At 40.4% G+C, this 18,522-nt stretch overlaps 1 protein-coding gene across 1 annotated transcript in view; it reads left to right on the forward strand.

Annotated features, from left to right (window-relative positions):
• KCMF1 (potassium channel modulatory factor 1) overlaps positions 1-18,522 on the forward strand; it is a 73,762-nt gene that overhangs the window by 51,528 nt on the left and 3,712 nt on the right. The window contains exons 4-6 of the mRNA XM_028514482.2: positions 10,534-10,635; positions 12,755-12,929; positions 15,143-15,425. Of these exons, the coding sequence (XP_028370283.1) occupies positions 10,534-10,635; positions 12,755-12,929; positions 15,143-15,425 (560 nt within the window). The remainder of the gene's footprint in view (positions 1-10,533; positions 10,636-12,754; positions 12,930-15,142; positions 15,426-18,522) is intronic.

Below are 18,522 nucleotides of genomic sequence, written 5' to 3' on the forward strand. Positions count from 1 at the left end.
AGGGGTTGCCGGTTCAATTCCCAGTCAGGGCACATGCCTGGGTTGTGAGTTGGGTCCCCAGTAGGGGATGCACAAGAGGCAACCATGCACTGATGTTTCTCTCCCTCTCTTTCTTCCTCCCTTCCCCTCTCTTAAAAAAAATAAATAAATAAATTTGGGGGGGGGTCGAGGAAAAAAATCATTTTAGAAATCTTCCACAATCTGATGGGCAATTTTATTTTGTGGGGGTTATTTATTTATTTTTAGAGAGAAGGGAAGGGAAGGAGAAAGAGAGGGAAACATCAGTGTGTGGTTGCCTCTCATGAGCCGGCCCACAACCTAGGCATGTGCTGTGACCAGGAATCAAACCCATGACCCTTTGGTTGCAGACCCACACTCAATCCACTGAGCTACATCAGCCAGGGCTTATTTTGAATAATAAATCTTAAAGGGAAAATGATTGTATAGAAGGACATATAAATCTTTTTTAATGATTTATAATAATCAGTTTTAGTGGATAATGTATAATATTTAAACAGCTGTTGAGGTGTCAGTTAAAAGGAGCCATAGAGGACAATAGAAATTATCAACATCATTATAACATTTTGTGTATAAATAATTAGATTCATTTGATCTAACTTCCCAAAACATATATTTCCTTATTAGGAGCAGTAATAGTAGAGCAAACCACAATTTTTCCAAATCTTTTAACTCTAACCTTCTATACTTTCTTAAATATGATTACCTGTTTACCTGTATAATCAGGTAGTTGAGAAAGGTTAGCATTTGAAAGCCAAATATACATTAAAAAATTAATTGTTACTGCATGTATTCCTCTTTATCAAAGAATGCAGTTGTATTCCATATGCTTTTATGTGAACTCACAGCAGTACTTTATTTAATAGTGGGGAAACAGGATTTGAAAAATGCCGTTGCTACAGGCAAAATCATAATGCTACTTCTCAACTTCATTTAGCTAGGGGCTGTAGATCGTCAGGACTTGGTACTTGTACTATTTGTGCTTTTCATTACTTTTGACTCAGCATACAGAGTAGGTCACTTTTTTCTCTCTTCAGTATTTGGCTGTCTTTGCATATTCTTTAGTTATTTTGAGCACGTTTACTTAGTTAAAATCAGAAAGTAGTACTTTTGATTTTAAGGGTGACGCAACCATTAGTACCCCAGCAGATTTTTGAGTTCATATGAGGGAAGAAAATGCTAGGAGATGCTTTGGATGTTTCAGATTTGTTTGGAATAATCCTGATATGTGTGTCATGATATTTTTAAAGATACTCCTATGAGAAATCAGTTTCCTAAGATGATATGAAAACCAAAAGAGGAATCACTTAGATTATCATGAAAATAAGGTAATAGTAGCTTTTCTAGGAAGGTGTCTGTGCCTGTTACTGAGAATATGCCATTACCTCTGGGTAGGGTTTTCATTATTCTGCATTTCCCTCTGTGTTGAATTAAACTCATGTAGGTCAAGGTCAATAGGCAGTTCTCAGAATGGGAAGAACACTTAATGTGAAATGAAGTGCTAGGTAAGAGCAGCAGCAGGGAAGTACTAGAGACATTCATTTTTAATTCCTTTCTTCTTTGCTCACTAGTCTGGTGTCTTTGCCCTATGAAATACTGGTCTGTCTAGTTCAGTGTACAGATAGCTAATTTCAAGTCAGTGCATAGAAATGTTTTGCAGGGCCTGCAGGAAGGTTATTAGGGAAGGTAGTATAAATAAAGAAGGACACTCTCTGGTGATTGTTGGCAAATTGTAAGGTAGCTCAGAAGTTCTTTATGCACTTTTCAGCCTTCTTTTCCCACTGTGCCTCTCACGTTAAAAAAAACAACAATAATAAAACTGGTTAAGAAAATTATTTTAAGATGATAATCTACATATTCAAGCTGAGATCATTTTTGTTTTTTAAGAAGTCCTACCAAATTCAGCCGTGCTTGACAAACTTGTTAATGCCCCTGAGAAGAGTAACAGTACCATACAGAGTTTTCCATCATCACCAGACTCTAATTTTTTAAAAACCTTATAAAGAGTATAAACCCACTAACTTAAGTAGAGTTTACCTCTGGCTCTTCACTAAAATTGTTGCTGGCTTTGGGGCCCTGCCTCCATTCCTGTCTTCTTGGTATCAATAAGAATCTGAGTTCCTATTGATACCATTAAGCATTAAGAGGTGCCCATTTCCTTTTTCTTAAAGTCCACAGACAAAATATCTAGCTTACCCTTGGGATGATAGAAAAAGTAAGACTTACATTGGATTTTTTCTTCAAGGTGAATGTGTGTGCTGATATATGGAATGGATTGTGGACAAGATAAAGCTCTGACTCTTATTTGGAGTTATTTTTTATTGTGGCTAAATTATGTTATTTCAAGTTTCATGAATCCCAGGGTATCAACATACATATATAATTTAAATTTCCAAGAACCATATTTAAAAAGAAAGCTTAATTATTTAGGACTTTTTGAAAGTATGTTTTATTGATTATGCTATTAGTTATCCCAATATTTCCTCCTTTGACCCCCTCCACCAGGTACCCCCCTTCCGCCCAGCCATTCCCCCCTTAGTTCGTGTCCATGGATCGAGCGTATAAGTTCTTTGGCTTCTCCATTTCCTATACTGTTCTTAACCTCTGCCTGTCTATTTTGTACCTACTGTTTATGCTTCTTATTTCCTATACCTTCCCTCGATTCTCTCCCTTTCCCTTCCATCCTCATAACCCTCCATGTGGTCTCCATTTCTCTGATTCTGTTCCTATTTAGTTGTTTGCTTACTTTGTTTTTGATTTTTAGATTCAATTGTTAATAGTTGTGAGCTTGTTGTCATTTTAATGTTCATAGTTCTGATCTTCTTTTTCTTAGATAAGTCCCTTTAACATTCATATAATAAGGGCTTGGTGATGATGAACTCCTTTAGCTTTACCTAATCTGGGGAGCACCTTATCTGCCCTTCCATTCAAAAGATAGCTTTGCTGGGTGGGGTACCTTGGTTGTAGGTCCTTACTTTTCTTCACTTTGAATACTTGCCAGTCTTATTTAGGACTTTTAAATCAAGTCTTAAAATGTAAGGAAGATCAAAACTTTTGTATATAACAAAAACTACCAAATGTTCTAAATTCTGCTGTCCAGTTCCCTGGCTGGTGTGGCTCGTGTGGTCTGAAAGGGTGATACGTCAAAATGGATCAGCCTCATTGCAAAGAACCAATCTAGTGCTTAGGCACCTACTGAATGATTTTGGTGAAAAACCAATCTCTGTATAATGCTGCAGTTTAGCTTCAGTTAAAGCCAGGTTATATGTAGAGCAGATAGGTACTTTTTCAAAAATGCATTATGCTATAGCAGTGAACAGAATGAGCAAGAAACTTATTAAGCATACTGACCACCACCACCACCACCACCACCACCACCACCACCCCCAAAAAAAAACCAAGGAAAGAACTTATCACATGGAATTTAACTTTTCTTTTGTTGTTTTTAAAGCTCTACATACCACCAAGAGAGGGAGTGCTGCCCGGTGTGGGTGTATGAGTTCAAGAAAGAGGCTGGAGGAAATCTGAAGTTTGCTTTAGACTGGTTAATAAATCACGTGAGGATGAACGTGTGGTGCTCTTGTTTAAAGCAAAAACCAAGCATGCTGACTTTAGACTTTGTGCTTGTGTGTGTGTGGACATAGCCTGTCACAGGGGAAAAGTTGTGCAAGTTAAGCAGTGACTTGGTGTTTAAGTATGGACTTGAGAAAGTTTGCTTTACACATCGATCACCACCCATGTTAAGAATATTCCCTGACTGTTGCTTGCTGTGAATCATAAATTGGGACCACACGGGGAAGTGGAAACTCTGTTGTGTCTAAGCGTGGGATGTCAGTACATTGGAAAAGGCTTCTAAGAGGATTGCAGAGAAAAAGCAGGACTGTTGTTGACCTTCAGTGGCACGGGGAAGCAGAAGGGGAAGGCTCGAGCAATAGCAAAGACAGCGCCCAAGGACATTTGTGAATAAGGGTGAAGGGGAGCAGCAAGTAACAGTAACAGTTGGTGTTTCATACAACAGGGTAAATATTTGTTATTTTTCAGTATCATTGTGTATTTGAACTGTACTTGACTGATTTATTCAGTTATAAGATAACTGGACCCTTGTCAAAAATATAGAATCTAAATTCCTAGAATGGTTTCCAGGTAGAGGCATGGGGAGCTATAATTTTAAAATCTTTAGTCAAATTAAGAAAACGCTGACTTAGGCCAACTCAGTAACCCTTAATGTTGACAAGTTGTCATAATTTTAAGTTAATATGTTACATGGAAGTTTTTTGTTCAAGAAATAGATATTACTATATCATGTGGCAGTAGAAGTATAATAAATACTAATGTTGACAAACTCATAATCGTAGGGTCAATAGCTTATCCTTTGTGTGGGATTTTCTTGTCCTGTAAAAAGGATTGGGCACCACCATGTGGACCGAAAGACACAATCAAAACTTGTGCCGCTGTACTCGTGCCCCCGAAGGGCAGCGCAGCGTTCCACCTGTCCCCGTCCCACCCCCGCCTCTGCCCTGTTTCTCCTGCCCCACTTGGTTCTCGCTTCTCTTTCTTCTTCTTGCTTTCTCCGTTACCTCTCAAGCAGTACGACCTTAAGTCACCAAATTCTTCTCCTAAAACATGAATTAGTTTGCTAAGTACCTAGTATAAAACCTAAAAGGTGATCTAGGTATCTGGTCCCATCCACAGTGAAGTTTAGTTTTCCTTTCAAAAGTCCTCATCTTAGTCAGCTTCATTTGGCCCAAGTGTGGCGACATCTTCCACTTGGTTGTAATCTAGTCTCTTAATTTTTCCGTGCGTGCTGTGAAACCAGATGGTCCTCCTGCCCCAGTAATTCCTTATGTTGGTAGTTAATTCTTTTTCCCTGGTTATTACAGAAGTTTATTTGTTTTGTGTTAACTTCTCTCTGAATGAAGCACTTCTGGGTACCTTCATCTTGCCATCTTAGCACACTTACTGTAATGAGATCTAAAAGACATTGAGTTGCAGAACTGAGATTAATATACAATGTTAAAGACCTTGATTGTCTATTTTACGTTCCCATTACAATGGTGCTTTCCTTTTTTTATCTTTTTTATTTAATTGTTATTCAAGTACAGTTCTCTGTCTTTTACTCCCATCCTAGCCAACCCTCAATGGTGCTATTCTAGTTTGGAGGAGAATTTCATTCTTATTAGAACTTTGTTGCCCAGGCTGCTGTGGCTCAGTGAATTGCACGTCAGCCTGCAAACCAAAAGGTCACTGGTTCGATTCCCAGTCAGGGCACATGCCTGGGTTGCAGACCAGGTTTTCCCCCCCCCGTTGCAAGAGGCAACCAATCAGTGTATCTCTCAAACATGGATGTTTCACTCCCTCTCTTTCTCCCTCCCTTACCCTCTCAAAAAGAAAAAGAATAACATTCTTAGTATTGTACATGTGGTATCTATACTTTCCCACTCTGCCTTCCTTCCAAGAATGCATATTCTGGAGGAGATTTTTCTCGTCTAAGAATGTTTACATGTATCCTCAAAGTACTGAAACCTCTGCAGGTATCTTTTTATAATTCAAGTTGTACATAGATTTTACCCAACGGCCAATCTAAAAAATGAAGATGCCTTTTCCTTTTGGTTATTTTCTCTTTGGATAAAAGTCTTATACACATAGTCTTATGATATAACAATACTATACATAGTCCAGTACCTACTAACTTGAAAAATGCCAAGTCTCAAAATATCTAAGTTGGTTGGTTTGTTTTATTTTTAAACAACTGAAGGTTGTTTATCCAAACCTCGTCAGTCTCTTTGCTTTAACAAGCCTGGTCATGGTTCCCAGACAAGAATCAAATCACACTGTCCAGCATTTCTCAAAGAGGTTACAATCTAGTTAAGGAAGACATAAATACATGAGAAGTAAAACACGTGTATCAAACACTATTACTCAGTGTCACCACGCAGGAATGGCACAGACAGTAAAACCCGAATTCCTAGTGAAGGGAGAGTTGATACTTTTTACTTTGTAAACTTGTGAGCAAAAACAGTTGATTTTCTCCTCTCTGGCAGAAACAAGTGCCCAACCACCTTTCTAGCATCTTCTAAGAAAGGCACATGTATATCTGTCTACTTCTCTTTGCCTCATAGGCACATCCCATTATGACCTCCCTACTTTTCTCTCACAGTCATGTTTAAACATTATTTCCCATGAGCATCTTAGGTTTTCTTTCATTTGTTTATTTGTTTGTTTACTTATTTTTAGAGAGAGGGGAAGGAAAGGAGAAAGGGAGAAAAAAACATTGATTGGTTGACTCTTGCATGCCCCACAGCTGGGGACCTGGCCCCCAGTCCAGGCATGTGCCTTGATAGAATTGAACCAGAGGCCTTTCAGTTTACGGCCCAGCCCACTGAGCCACACCAGTCAAGGCTTAGGTTTTCTTGAGGCTATTTCTCAGTCCTAAGGCAGATAATCAGGACAGCTGACTGCTTAGGCATTAGAAGAACTGGGATCACAACAGAGTCAGATTCTCAGGGGACTTCTGCTTTTGAGAAATCGGAGTAGTTCCTTTTTCCCTCTCTATCCCCGAGCTGCCCTCCCAAATCTCACCTTTCCCTGCCTCCTCATCTCCAGTGCTCCTGCCTTCTTCCACACTGCTGTAAGGGACAGTAAGGTCACTGCCAGTTGCCCAAATTTTTCTCCAAGTGAAAGAATTTAAGCACAGGACACATGTGTTGGCAAGGTGAATCACATATCCTATCCTTAACTCTTTTTTCCCTAGAGAGGCACAAGCCTAAAACTTTAACTGTATGTTTCCCAGGGGCTTCCTTTGATCATGCTCCTGTGCTTCAGTCTCATGTTCTTAGCTGTGCTCTTTAAGATTGAAGTTCTTCATACTTCAAAGGCTTAGCTACCATTCTTAGATCATCATCTGTCTATTTGGACCTCTGGAAGAGTGGGGCCTTTTCACTAATAGTTCCTCATTATTTCTGTCCTTACCCTCTCCTGCCTCCTTTCACCACTTCTGTTGAAACTACTGTTTCAGAAAGCCCATTTCCAACCTATCAAGCCTCCTTTGTCTCCCTATATACCATTTTATTCCCATGTCCTCCTTTTATCCCTTGCCCTAAGGTCTATGGGGATATTGGTCTTCTGATTCCTGACATTGCCCTGATCTCAAGCTTTTGTCCCACCCACCCTCTTTTCTCCTTAGAAGTCCAATTCATGAAGTTATAGACACATTTGCATATGATCAGCAATCATTGTCTGTCTTACCATATCACATTTAAAATACATAAGTAAGAGTATTTGCTGTCTTTTTTTGCAATTGGCCGTCAGGTCTTGTTTACTTTGGAAAAGCTTATGTCTCAGTCTTGACCATTCAAGACTGGACTTAGGCATAATGTGCACTGAATAGCATATTTTAATTTTTTTATGGAAACTATTTTGCTAGACCATGTCAATGAACTGGAACACTGCAAAGAGGCTTTATCAGAACTCAAGTTTGAACTGTCTGTCCGGACCTGGTGTCTGGCTCTGAGATGTGTTTTTGTTGTGAGTGAGAGCACTGATGGGCCCGTAGTTCTTTCTTTAAATTCTATTTTATTGATTATGCTGTTACAGTTGTCCCAATTTTTCCCCATGTGCCCCCTCCACCCAGAAACTCCGTACTCTCTCAGACAGTCCCCTCACTCTTGTCCGTGTCCATGGGGTCATGCATGTATATTCTTTGGCCACTATATTTCCTATGCTGTCCTTTATATCCCCATGACTATTCTGTAACAACCAATTTGAACATTTTTTTAGAAAGAGGGTGAGAAATATCTATGTGTGGTTGCCTCTTGTGCACCCCCATACTGGGGATCTGGCCTGCAACCCAGGCATATGCCCTGACTGTGAATTGAACCAGGGACACTTTGGTTCACAAGCCCACACAAGCCACTGAGCTACACCAGCCAGGGCTGAACATCTTAATCCCTTCACTTTTTTTGCCCATCCCCCAAAACACCGCCCCCTGCCCACACTTGGAATCTGGCAACCATCAATATGTTCTCTGTATGATTCTGTTTCTGTTCTACTTGTTCATTTATTTTGTTTTTTAGATTCAATTATTGGTAGATATGTATTGCCATTTTATTTTTCATATTTTTGATCCTCTCAAAGAAGACCCTTTAACATTTCATATAATACTAGTTTGGTGATGAGAAACTCCTTTAGATTTTACTTGTCTGGGAGGCTCTTACCTGTCCTTTGATTCTAAATGATAACTTTGCTGGGTAGTGACCTTGGTTGTAGGTCCTTGGTTTTCATCATTTTGAATATTTCTTGCTAATCCCTTCTAGCCTTTTGAGAAATCAGTTGACAGTCTTATGATATCTCCTTTGTACGTACCTAACTGCTTCTCTCTTGTTACTCTTAAGATTCTGTGTCTTTAACCTTTGGCATTTTAATTATAATGCGTCTTGCTATGGGCCTTTAGGGGTTCATCTTTTTTGGGACTCTCCGTGCTTCCTGGACTTGTATGTCTATTTCCTTCACCAAATTAGGAAAGTTTTCTGTAATTATTTTTTCAAACAGGTTTTCAATTTCTTGGTCTCTCTCTTCTCCTAGCAGCCCCATGATGCGGATGCTTGCAGTTGCCCCAGAGGCTCCTTACACTATCCTCATTTTTTCTTAATATTATTTTTTCTTCTTGCTGTTCTGATTGGGTGTTTTTTGCCTCCTTATATTCTAAACCACTGATTTGAATCTTGGCTTCATCCACTCTACTGTTGATTCCCTGTACATTGTTATATATTTCAGTTAGTGTATCCTTCATTTCTGACTGGTTCTTTTTTATGGTTTCCATGTCATTTTTCATGCTGTTGAAGTTCTCTTGAGTTCATCTGCTCTTCTAAGTTCATTCAGCATCCTTATAACCAGTGTTTTCTGTATCTAGTAGATGGCTTTTCTCCATTTTGTTTAGTTCTTTTTCTGGAGTTTTATTCTGGTCTTTCATTTGGGCCATGTTTCTTTGTCTGCTCATTCTGGCAGCCTCCCTGTTTTGTTTTGTTTTGTTTTTCTTTGTATTAGGTAGAGCTGCTATGACTCCTTGGTTTGGTAGCATGGCCTAATATAGTAGGTGTCCTATAGGGTCCAGTGGCACAGCCTCCCCTATCACCCAAGCTTGGCAATTGAGGTGCACACTCTGTGTGGGCCAAATACACCCTCCTCTTGTAGGTGAGCCTTGATTGCTATTGGCAGGTCAGTGGGAGGGGAGGGATTTATCCAAGCTGATCAGCTGCAAGGACTGGCTGTGACCACTGACCACCAAACTCTAACCACCGTGGATGATCAGCTATGCAGGGGCCCACTCCACACAGTAGGACTTACTTCAGCAAGGCTGTGGTGCCCACTGAGTTCACCTCTTGATTGTGTCACTTGTGGAGGGGGTTGGGGTGGTGGTGCTCCAGTGTGGTCTGTAGCTTTCCATCAGGTGTGCTGGCTCAGGGGTTTCTAGGTGGTGCAGGCCAAGGTCAACCCCCTGGAAGTGTTCTTTCCAGGCCTACCTGGCATAAGCTACAAAGTTGGCTACAGATGGCTGCTACTTGTTTTGGTCTTGGAAGTTCCCAAGCTGTGAACTGAGGCCAGATGCTGCTTGTTTGAAAGGATTTAGAAAAATCTGAAGCATGAGCTAAGACAAGCCATTTGTATGGAAAAGCCACTGGAAACAGCTTGGCTGGGCTTGAAAGTTGGGTGGAGTGGAGCCTCAGGGAATCACCAGGGTGGGCAAACAGTGTAAACCAATTTGCTGGGGTCTCTGATAGGTGCCCGCCTGCCAGCTCTTTGTGGGCAGGGCTCCGAAAAGGAACAATGGCCTTGCCAGCAGTTCTGTCAAAGAGAATGTTGTCTCCCCAGTTCTTAACCTGATGCCAGACACTTCAGTTCTTCCCCATATGCCCCTGGGTGTCTTTGAAGCTGCTGCCCCATGCTGGAGTTTGGAGGGAGTGAGTCTGAGTAAGTTCGTGCTTGGGCCCTTTAAGAGGAGCTGCCTGTGAATCCAGGAGTTTCTGTGTTCCACAGCTTCAACCCCATTGGTTTTTGCAGCCAGAAGTTGTGGGGGCTTACCTTCCTGGCACTGGGGCCCCTGGCTCCTGAGATGTCCCTCCCAGTGTTGACCTACAGCACTGTGGCGGTGGGACCAGCCCATTCCACGACCGCCCCTCCTGCCAGCCTTGATGCAGTTTCTGCTTCAGTTCCATATTTGTAAGACTTCCATTCATCTCAGTTTCTGGCGGTCCTGGATAATGGTTGTTGTGTAGTTCAGTTGTAATTTTGATGTGGCCATGTGCGGAGGCGAGCCGTGTTTGCCTGTGTCACCATCTTAGCTTCCTTCCCCAGCGTGCTGCGGTTCTTGTGAGGCCTCCCCTGCCTTCACTAGGGCAGGATCTGCTGCGTTTCTGCCTGGGTAAAACTCGGTGGTAGTAAAATTCACGGTGAAGTATTCATCCAGAAAGATGTCTGATCAGTGTCCATTTATTAAATCTGCTTTCTTTTTCATTTCAGATTTGTCCTATATGTGCAGCATTACCTGGAGGTGATCCTAATCATGTCACGGATGACTTTGCAGCTCATCTTACACTTGAACACAGAGCCCCTAGAGATTTAATATCCTTTCCAGATGCAACAAAGGAAAAAGTTGTTTGTAACAATTGTCATTTTGATTCTTTTTAAGAACAGTATCCTCAAAGAGAAAAACTAACTTCTAATTTTATTTTATTTGATGTTTTCCTAAAAGCGACTCAGTGCTGAGATGCAATTTTTTGCTTCTCTTTTCAAATCTATGGCTTATATGAGTCATGCTTGTTAAGTAAAAGTTGACTTGCTCGCATCATTGTTAGTTTTTATAAGATATTTTGATCAGATTGTAAGTCTTCTGGAGAATGTTTTCATACAAAAGAGGAAAATGCTGATCCCAATTAAAATCTCATTAATGGACTATAAGGAGGGTTTATTTGCTTCCCCTCTCTGCTCTCCGTTGCCTTCTCCTATTACAGGTGGGTGGTGGGCAGCTGTGCATTTGGGGCTCTTTTCCCCTTTGGGGTCTCCTCCAGGGAAAGCCATTTCCTGCCCAGTCTCTCTGAGTCGGAAAGCATACGGTCAGGTTCAGCTCTAACTTCCTTTTCCACTTTCATTTCTGCTTCCCCTTCCCAAGCTTATATCTCATGAAAGTTCTTGGCATTTCTCCCAGTAATCTCCCCAAAATTTACTAGCCTACCACAGTAATTAAATTTGTAGGCGTTGGTGCTTCTGGTTTCAGGTTATGAATTATTTTTCTAAAACTACCACTGATTACTGTAGGATTTTGTTCTCATGTAAAGGTTTCAGTGTTCATTGCATTTTGAAGCAATTCAAGTGCAAATCACAACCTTTTTATCTGCCAGACTTTATTCTTAATTCTTTTGAATGCCTCTTGGCAGTTGTAATTCATATTAGAGAGACACTGGTTTGGTGGTTTTCTTGTCCTGCAGCTCCCATCCCTTGATCTTCTAATTGGAAACATGGCCCTTTAGAGTTGCAGGGAGAGAAGTGGAAACTAATGGAAAGTAAAGGTATGAACCCAGCCCAAGATACTGGAGTGTCAGCCCGCCCTGAGCCAGTACTCAATAAGTAGAAGAAGCCATTCTTTCTCTCTCCTAAGTGCAGGGACCCCTAAAGCAAAAGGAAGAAAGCAGTGGCTATTTTTTCAGAGCATAAGGAAACCCAAATGGGCCAAAAATACTTAAACCTTTGAGTCACTTTCCATTTCATATAAAAGAATCCTACAACAATACTTAGAAGGGCTGTGTTTGATCCATGCTTCACTCCATCTCCATGAAGAAGCTAGGCAAATAGTAAAACCAAGCTGTTATCCTGACTCTTTTCAACAAGTTCATGAACCTCTAGTGAAATTGGTGTCTGTTCAGTAGACTGTCCCATATCATCTATTCAGCATCATTCCTGTGAGATTTCTATAAGAATTCTCTGGTTACCAATTAGAAGATTAAATTATGTAAAGTATAAGAATAGGAGTAGGCATTTGTTACATTTTAGATTCCAAATGAGTATTACCAAGAAGTTCAAAATGTTGGCATAGCAGGTATCCTGGAAGCATACGAATTTTTCAGGCATTTCATGTGCTTTGTGGTAGCTTTGACAAGAGGGAGAGGCTTCTCTCTAAGCCTCCTGGGCACCAGAACCTTTTGCTGTTATTGTTGTTTTTTAGTAGCAGCATTGAAAAAGAACTTAAACACAGTTTAAAACTAGTCACCCAGGGGACTCTTACTTTTGAATTTAAATTATTCATAATATTCCTTTCTCTTTACAGACTTTAACTGACATTTGGTCAACTTATATATTAGCACACTCTCCCCAGATATAAAAACTGATGCTTATTAATTGTGGTTACTTCAGTGTAAACATGTAAAAAGTTCAATACTGAGAGCATCATGATAAGGGAATGTCTCACTTTGGGTATCTGACTGGGTGATACCTTTCTCCTTGTCTAGCAGTGTTGTTTTGGTTATTTTAGCTGGAACCAGGAGGAAATTTCTTTGAAAACAATATATACACACTCTCATATTGCTTTAGAGTTAATAGTCTTTATAGATATAGTTGTGACATTTGCATTCTAAATTAAATGTGCTATTTTAAAATGCTTACAATTTAGGAAATCTAGCAAGGGCTTCAGTGGTTTTTTTTTTCTGTCTGTAAAATACTTGGGGTCTTTTCTTAACTTTGGAGTTACGATGAATCGAGTGGCGTTCGACATGTACGTAGAATGTTTCACCCTGGCCGGGGATTAGGAGGTCCTCGTGCTCGTAGATCAAACATGCACTTTACTAGCAGTTCTACTGGTGGACTTTCTTCTTCTCAGAGTTCATATTCTCCAAGCAATAGGGAAGCCATGGATCCCATAGCTGGTAAGTTAGTTTCATGTTAATAAAGGAGATGGCCGGGGACAGGGCACCCTTTCCATTTTATGGTGGAATTTCGCTCATCGCACTCCTGCATTCTTTTACAAAATTTTCCAAAGTTTTATAAGTGTAAAGTATTTACACTATACTATACAAGTGTAAATACAAGTGGAGGAATTTCGCTCATCTAGTTTACACTATACAAGTGTAAACTAGACAGTCTATTGTAGTTCATATTATTCTGGTGTTTCTTTAAGCACTTAGGGGTATAAGGGAGTAAGGCATGGCTGTATGCTCTGTTAGTGGCCTGCAGTGAAACCCAGGAGAATCATAAGAGATTGAAAGACCACCAAAATTTCATGGTTCAGCCTCCACAAGTACACAGATAAGAAAACTAATGGACAAGACTAACAAATTAAGCTCTTCTCATACAAGAAAGTAAAGTAGGAATTTCTCTGTTCTTGGCTCGATTTGAGAACTATATTATTGTGGAACATACTGAAAAGTGCATGTTTTCATAGCTTGGAAAAGTCTTACTGAAAAACAACATTTGAACGTGGAGTTTCTAGGAAGTCAGCATTTAATGGACAGCCACCCTGGAAGCCAGCCACAGACACAAGGGTTGAGAGTCAAAATAAAATATCAAAAATCACTATAGGTAATGGAAGGAAAGTTGACTATGGCTGGTGAGCACACAGTAGAGCATACAGATACCGAATTATAATGTTATTAACCAGTGTTACCTCAGTAAACTTAATTTTTAAAAAAAATTTCTGTGGCCTGAGACGGAGGCCCCCCAAGCACAGACAGGCAGTAACACCACGGAAGGCCCAGGACGCGTTCTGAACGTGTGCACACGGTGGCGTCTGCACCTAGAAGTTGCCGTGTGTCTTGCAGAGCACACTGAAACACCGGGAAGTGTGAGCCTGTTATAGAAACTAGGGACAGTTTCACTTACTAGTGTTCTTTAAAGTGAGAGTTCCACACTGTAAAATTATTCCAGATGTGCTTTGGGCCTTTGGATGTGCAGTAAACTGAGTTTTGGGGATTTAAAAGAATATTTTTCCAAAAGGAATACAGTATTTACCTGCTGTCTTTGGTAGCAGGTTCTAAAACTAAAAGTTAATTTCTGGGCTGAGGGTTGTCAGAGGGGAGTGGGAATTGAGGGACTGAATGACAGAAGGTGAAGGGATTAAGAAGTGCAGATTAGTAGTTACAAAATAAAGTAATTCTAGGAGCAAAATCACAATTGAGAAATTCTCTCTATTCAGTTTTTTCTCTCAGTGAAAATTAGTTTATTTTAACGATGGATAATATGAAATAATGGTGTAAGAACTCCTGGGGTAAGACAACAGTGAACAAGAAAACACAACCATACCTGTTCATGAGTTTTAATGATGAAGAACATTTGCTAGCCTGGGAATTCTGCAAGGCAATTATCAATTCTAAGTACACTAGGTAGGTAGACCCTCTGAGTAGGACAAAGCAATGATTGCACCTTAGATGAATATGCAGGGACAAAGGTCCACATTACTCTTAATGAGTACCACCTTATTGAAACAGGAAGGTCTGGATCGAAACAGACCACTAAATAGGCTATGCAGTCAGGAGCCCATCAGCCTTGCTAAGCGTCTCCAGTGGTACTCTGGCACTCTCAAAAGACAGTACCAGAAAAGTACCTGAGAGAGAAGACAAAGTCAAGTGTTCAAGGGTCACTGTTAAAAGTGACCCAGGTCTTTTGGGTTCAATTCTGATAATTCAATTATCGAATAAATGTTTGAGTGCCTACTATGGATCAGGTGTAGTTCTAAGAACTGGGAAGATCATAAACAGTACATTTGATCTATGCTTTCCTGGAGCTAATGTTGAGGGGGTTTATATATTCTGATAGGACTAGTAGATGAACCACTTTAATCTACTGAAATACTAAGAGAAAGTATAATTATGTTAGCTCATTAAGCAAATAACTTAAGCAACATTATGTTTTGATTAAAAGAAATAATTGTATATGGGTGAATATTCATGTGGGCATTCCTCACGCATAACTCCTTCCTCCAGTAGGTATTCTAAAAAGCATTGCTCTGAGCTGAAACTACATGTTGCCATGGGTACCTGCCTGTTGGCCATCATTTTTAATGTTCTGGGAGGAAAGTGATCTGCACCCTTTTGTATTCCACAGCGTTTAAGTAGACACTAATGCTCTTCATTTCCATTGGCAGAGCTTTTATCTCAGTTATCAGGAGTGAGACGTTCTGCGGGAGGACAGCTTAATTCTTCTGGCCCTTCCGCTTCTCAGTTACAACAACTGCAGATGCAGCTGCAGCTGGAACGGCAGCATGCCCAGGCAGCCCGGCAGCAACTGGAGACCGCACGCAACGCGAGCCGGCGCACTAACACGGGCAGCGTCACCACTACAGTCACGCAGTCCACAGCAACAACCAACACCGCAAGCACGGAGAGTAACCAGCAAACTGTCCAGAATTCCCAGTTTCTTTTAACAAGGTGGCTCATTTATTAACGTTACTTCCAGAAACAATGTTTGTTAGCACTACACAGTCTGAAATACTCTTTTGTCCTTATGTATGTTGTTTAACACTCTGCCTTTGATCAACACGTTAAAGCCCATAGATCTCTAATCAAAACTGCATATTCAGTATTTCTCCAAGAACATGGAAAATAATTCTTATTTTAGATAAAGTACAAATGCGGGTGGTCTTGCCCTAACAGCATATCATCATCTAATAAGAACTTATTTTCCCAGATTGCCCATAAAACTTAAACACTATATCGTTATGTATATGGGATATATTAGGCATATTTATTATCATAATTCTTTTCTCTGCCAATTTCAGTCTTCTGTGAAATATTAAAAGGTACAAGAGGATTTCATTAACGTGTTGGTTTCCTCCTGAGAATTTTATAAAGAAGCAGTATTTAAATTCTCACGGTTGGTGTACACAAAAATAACTACTAAAAGAAGGGTTTACCACAGTATAAGAAATATTCAGTATACTCAGTAAGTGGTTCTGCTGGATGGAGTATCGCTCTTACTTCTGAAAACTACCATTAGCAACTAATTGTATTCCTGTGCCAAAAGCCTCATAAGCATTTTATGTGACTTTTAAGAATATAAAGGGGCTTAGAAGGAGCAAAAATGAGTAGACTTTGGCTAAACATAGAATAAATCTGGTCTAATTTGGGCTTTTAATGAAATAGGAATATAAAGTAAAAACTGTGAAATGAAGAAAATTAGTGTAATACATCAGCTGTCTCCAAAATGCAATGCGCGAGACAGTTAGATGTTAGAAGAAAATATTATTTCTATGTATATTTCCTTTATCTCATACTTGTAAATGTCTTTGGTGCATTTATAGAGTTGTAAATAGTATATTGTGGATGCAGACTAAATAATGTTCGTGGACCTCTGTCTGGAGCCCCAGCTTTGCCACCCATTTAGTTGGGAGCTTAGGCAAGTCACTTCACTTCTCCAAACCTCAGTTTTATCATCAGTATCCTGTGAGTTTTGCCTCTTGGGGGGAGAGAATTGTTTTGAGGATGAATTGAAATATTCATGTGTGTATGATCTGGCTCAGTATCTGCCATAGAGTAAAGGCCCAATTAATGGGACCCGTTATTATTTGTTAATGGATCTAAACAGGGAGTTTCAAGCAGGAAATTTATCTTTGAATTATCTCTGCAAAAGTCAGTTACAGTGTCTGGTTATTACCAGAACGTGTTTCAGATAGATTTGCCTGCTGCCATGTAACCTGACCTGTAGGGACTGGCCAGCAGCAAGCATATCACTTTCCAGATCTAGGTGCCTCCCCCAAAAAGGAGTCCTACCAATGTGCACATCCACTGAGAGCCCACTGGCCTGTGGGTGGAATGAATGTCTTGGCAGTGCTTATTAGAAAAGACATCTTCCATCCTGACCAGTGCGGCTCATTTGATTGGGTGGTGTTCCACAAACCAAAAAGTCCCTGGTTCGATTCTCGTTCAGGGCACATGCCTGGGTTTTCGGGTTCAGTCCTGGCTGGGGCACAAATACAAAGCAACTGATAAATGTTTCTCTCTTGCATCAATGTTTCTCTCCTCTTTCTCCCTTCCCCTCTCTCTAAAATCAAAAGTAAAATTAAAAAAAAGATTTTTAAGACATCCAACCCTTGACGCATTGTTTGTTTTGTTGTTTTGTTTTGTTTGTTGTGTTGTTTTGTTAGCCCCACACTTGTGGGCTCGATAGGGGGATTTTCTCAGTGCACTTTTCTGCATTAGACATCCAGCTCGCAGGGTGTGGTGTGGGTGATCTCACTGTGCCTTCTTGGTGGCCCCCTTCTGTGGTCAGACACTTCACATTGCATACTGCCTTGCAGTTTGCAGGCCGCTTCCCACACCTTTCATGCTATCATTTGTTCCTGACTCATACAATTAACTAAGGCAGTATTTCCCAGAAACTATTCCCTGTGTGTTATATATTCTAAGGAATGTATGCAGTTACTTATGTACATTTCTGTTTCCCCTGATGAATAAGTTGGGGCAAAACTAAATATCAAGAACAGTTTATTTACCATTGGATTTCTCAGAATTTCAAATAGCGTATTAACATGCATCGTGAATGCTCACAGCAAGGAGTGGCTGCCATGTCCCCAAGGGGAAATCCTGGTCTCTGGTCACACAGCTGTTGTGTGATCTGTGTGCGGCTAGAGCCTGATCTTTGGTTTCTGTGGCCAGGGGCAGTTTCTGTTTGTGCAGCCCTGGAACCCCTGGTGAGGACATGGTCTTTCGGGGATCATTGACCTTTTAGAAAGTGATTAAGTGCCTATGTCAGGTTTCAGTCTTAGTAATGAAGTCAGCTAATTGCCAGCCCTCATCCGAAGATCCTTGACAGCGTTGCAGTTACCTCTAGATCCTAAATGAAGTTAACCTAGTCCTAGTCCACTACCAGATTCTATCTGCTCAGGAATGAGACATTTCGTCAGTCATTTCCTAAAAATTGAAGGAGTAATATTGGAATTATATGCTCTCCAAAGGGTTGGAGCCTCAGCCTGTGTGTTTCTAGTTTTCCTGCTTTCTGTATAGAAAGTCCTCTATATATCCTTTATTTTTCTATAGTGGCTTTGACTTTAGGGGTCCCCCTCTTTCTTTACTAGAGGCCTTTTCTAAAGCAAAGGGTGTGGAATGTATTCCAGTTCTTAACACTTTTATAGTTTTTTATTGAAAATATGTAGCCTATTAGTTTCCTATTCTATTAGATATTTTCTTAGGATAGTCTTAATTTGGGTTGGTTCTTTTTTAGATTTTATTTATTTATTTTTAGAGAGGGGGGGAAAGGAGGGAGAAAGAGAAACATCAATTTGCAAGAGATACTTCGATCGGTTGCCTCTTACACGTCCCCAAGTGGGTACCTGGCCTGCAACCCAGGCATGTGCCCTGTCGAACCAGGGACCTTTAGGTTCACAGGCCAGCACTCAGTCCACTGAGCCATACCAGCCAGGGTTCCCAATTTGGTTTTAACCATTAATGTCATCAGTCACTTTTTTCCATTGTAAATTTAATAGCTTTTTATGTAATTACTTTCCACATCCTTTTGCTATCTTGAAGT

The sequence above is a fragment of the Phyllostomus discolor genome, chromosome 6 (genome assembly GCF_004126475.2).
Source record: "Phyllostomus discolor isolate MPI-MPIP mPhyDis1 chromosome 6, mPhyDis1.pri.v3, whole genome shotgun sequence".
Lineage (NCBI taxonomy): Eukaryota > Metazoa > Chordata > Mammalia > Chiroptera > Phyllostomidae > Phyllostomus > Phyllostomus discolor.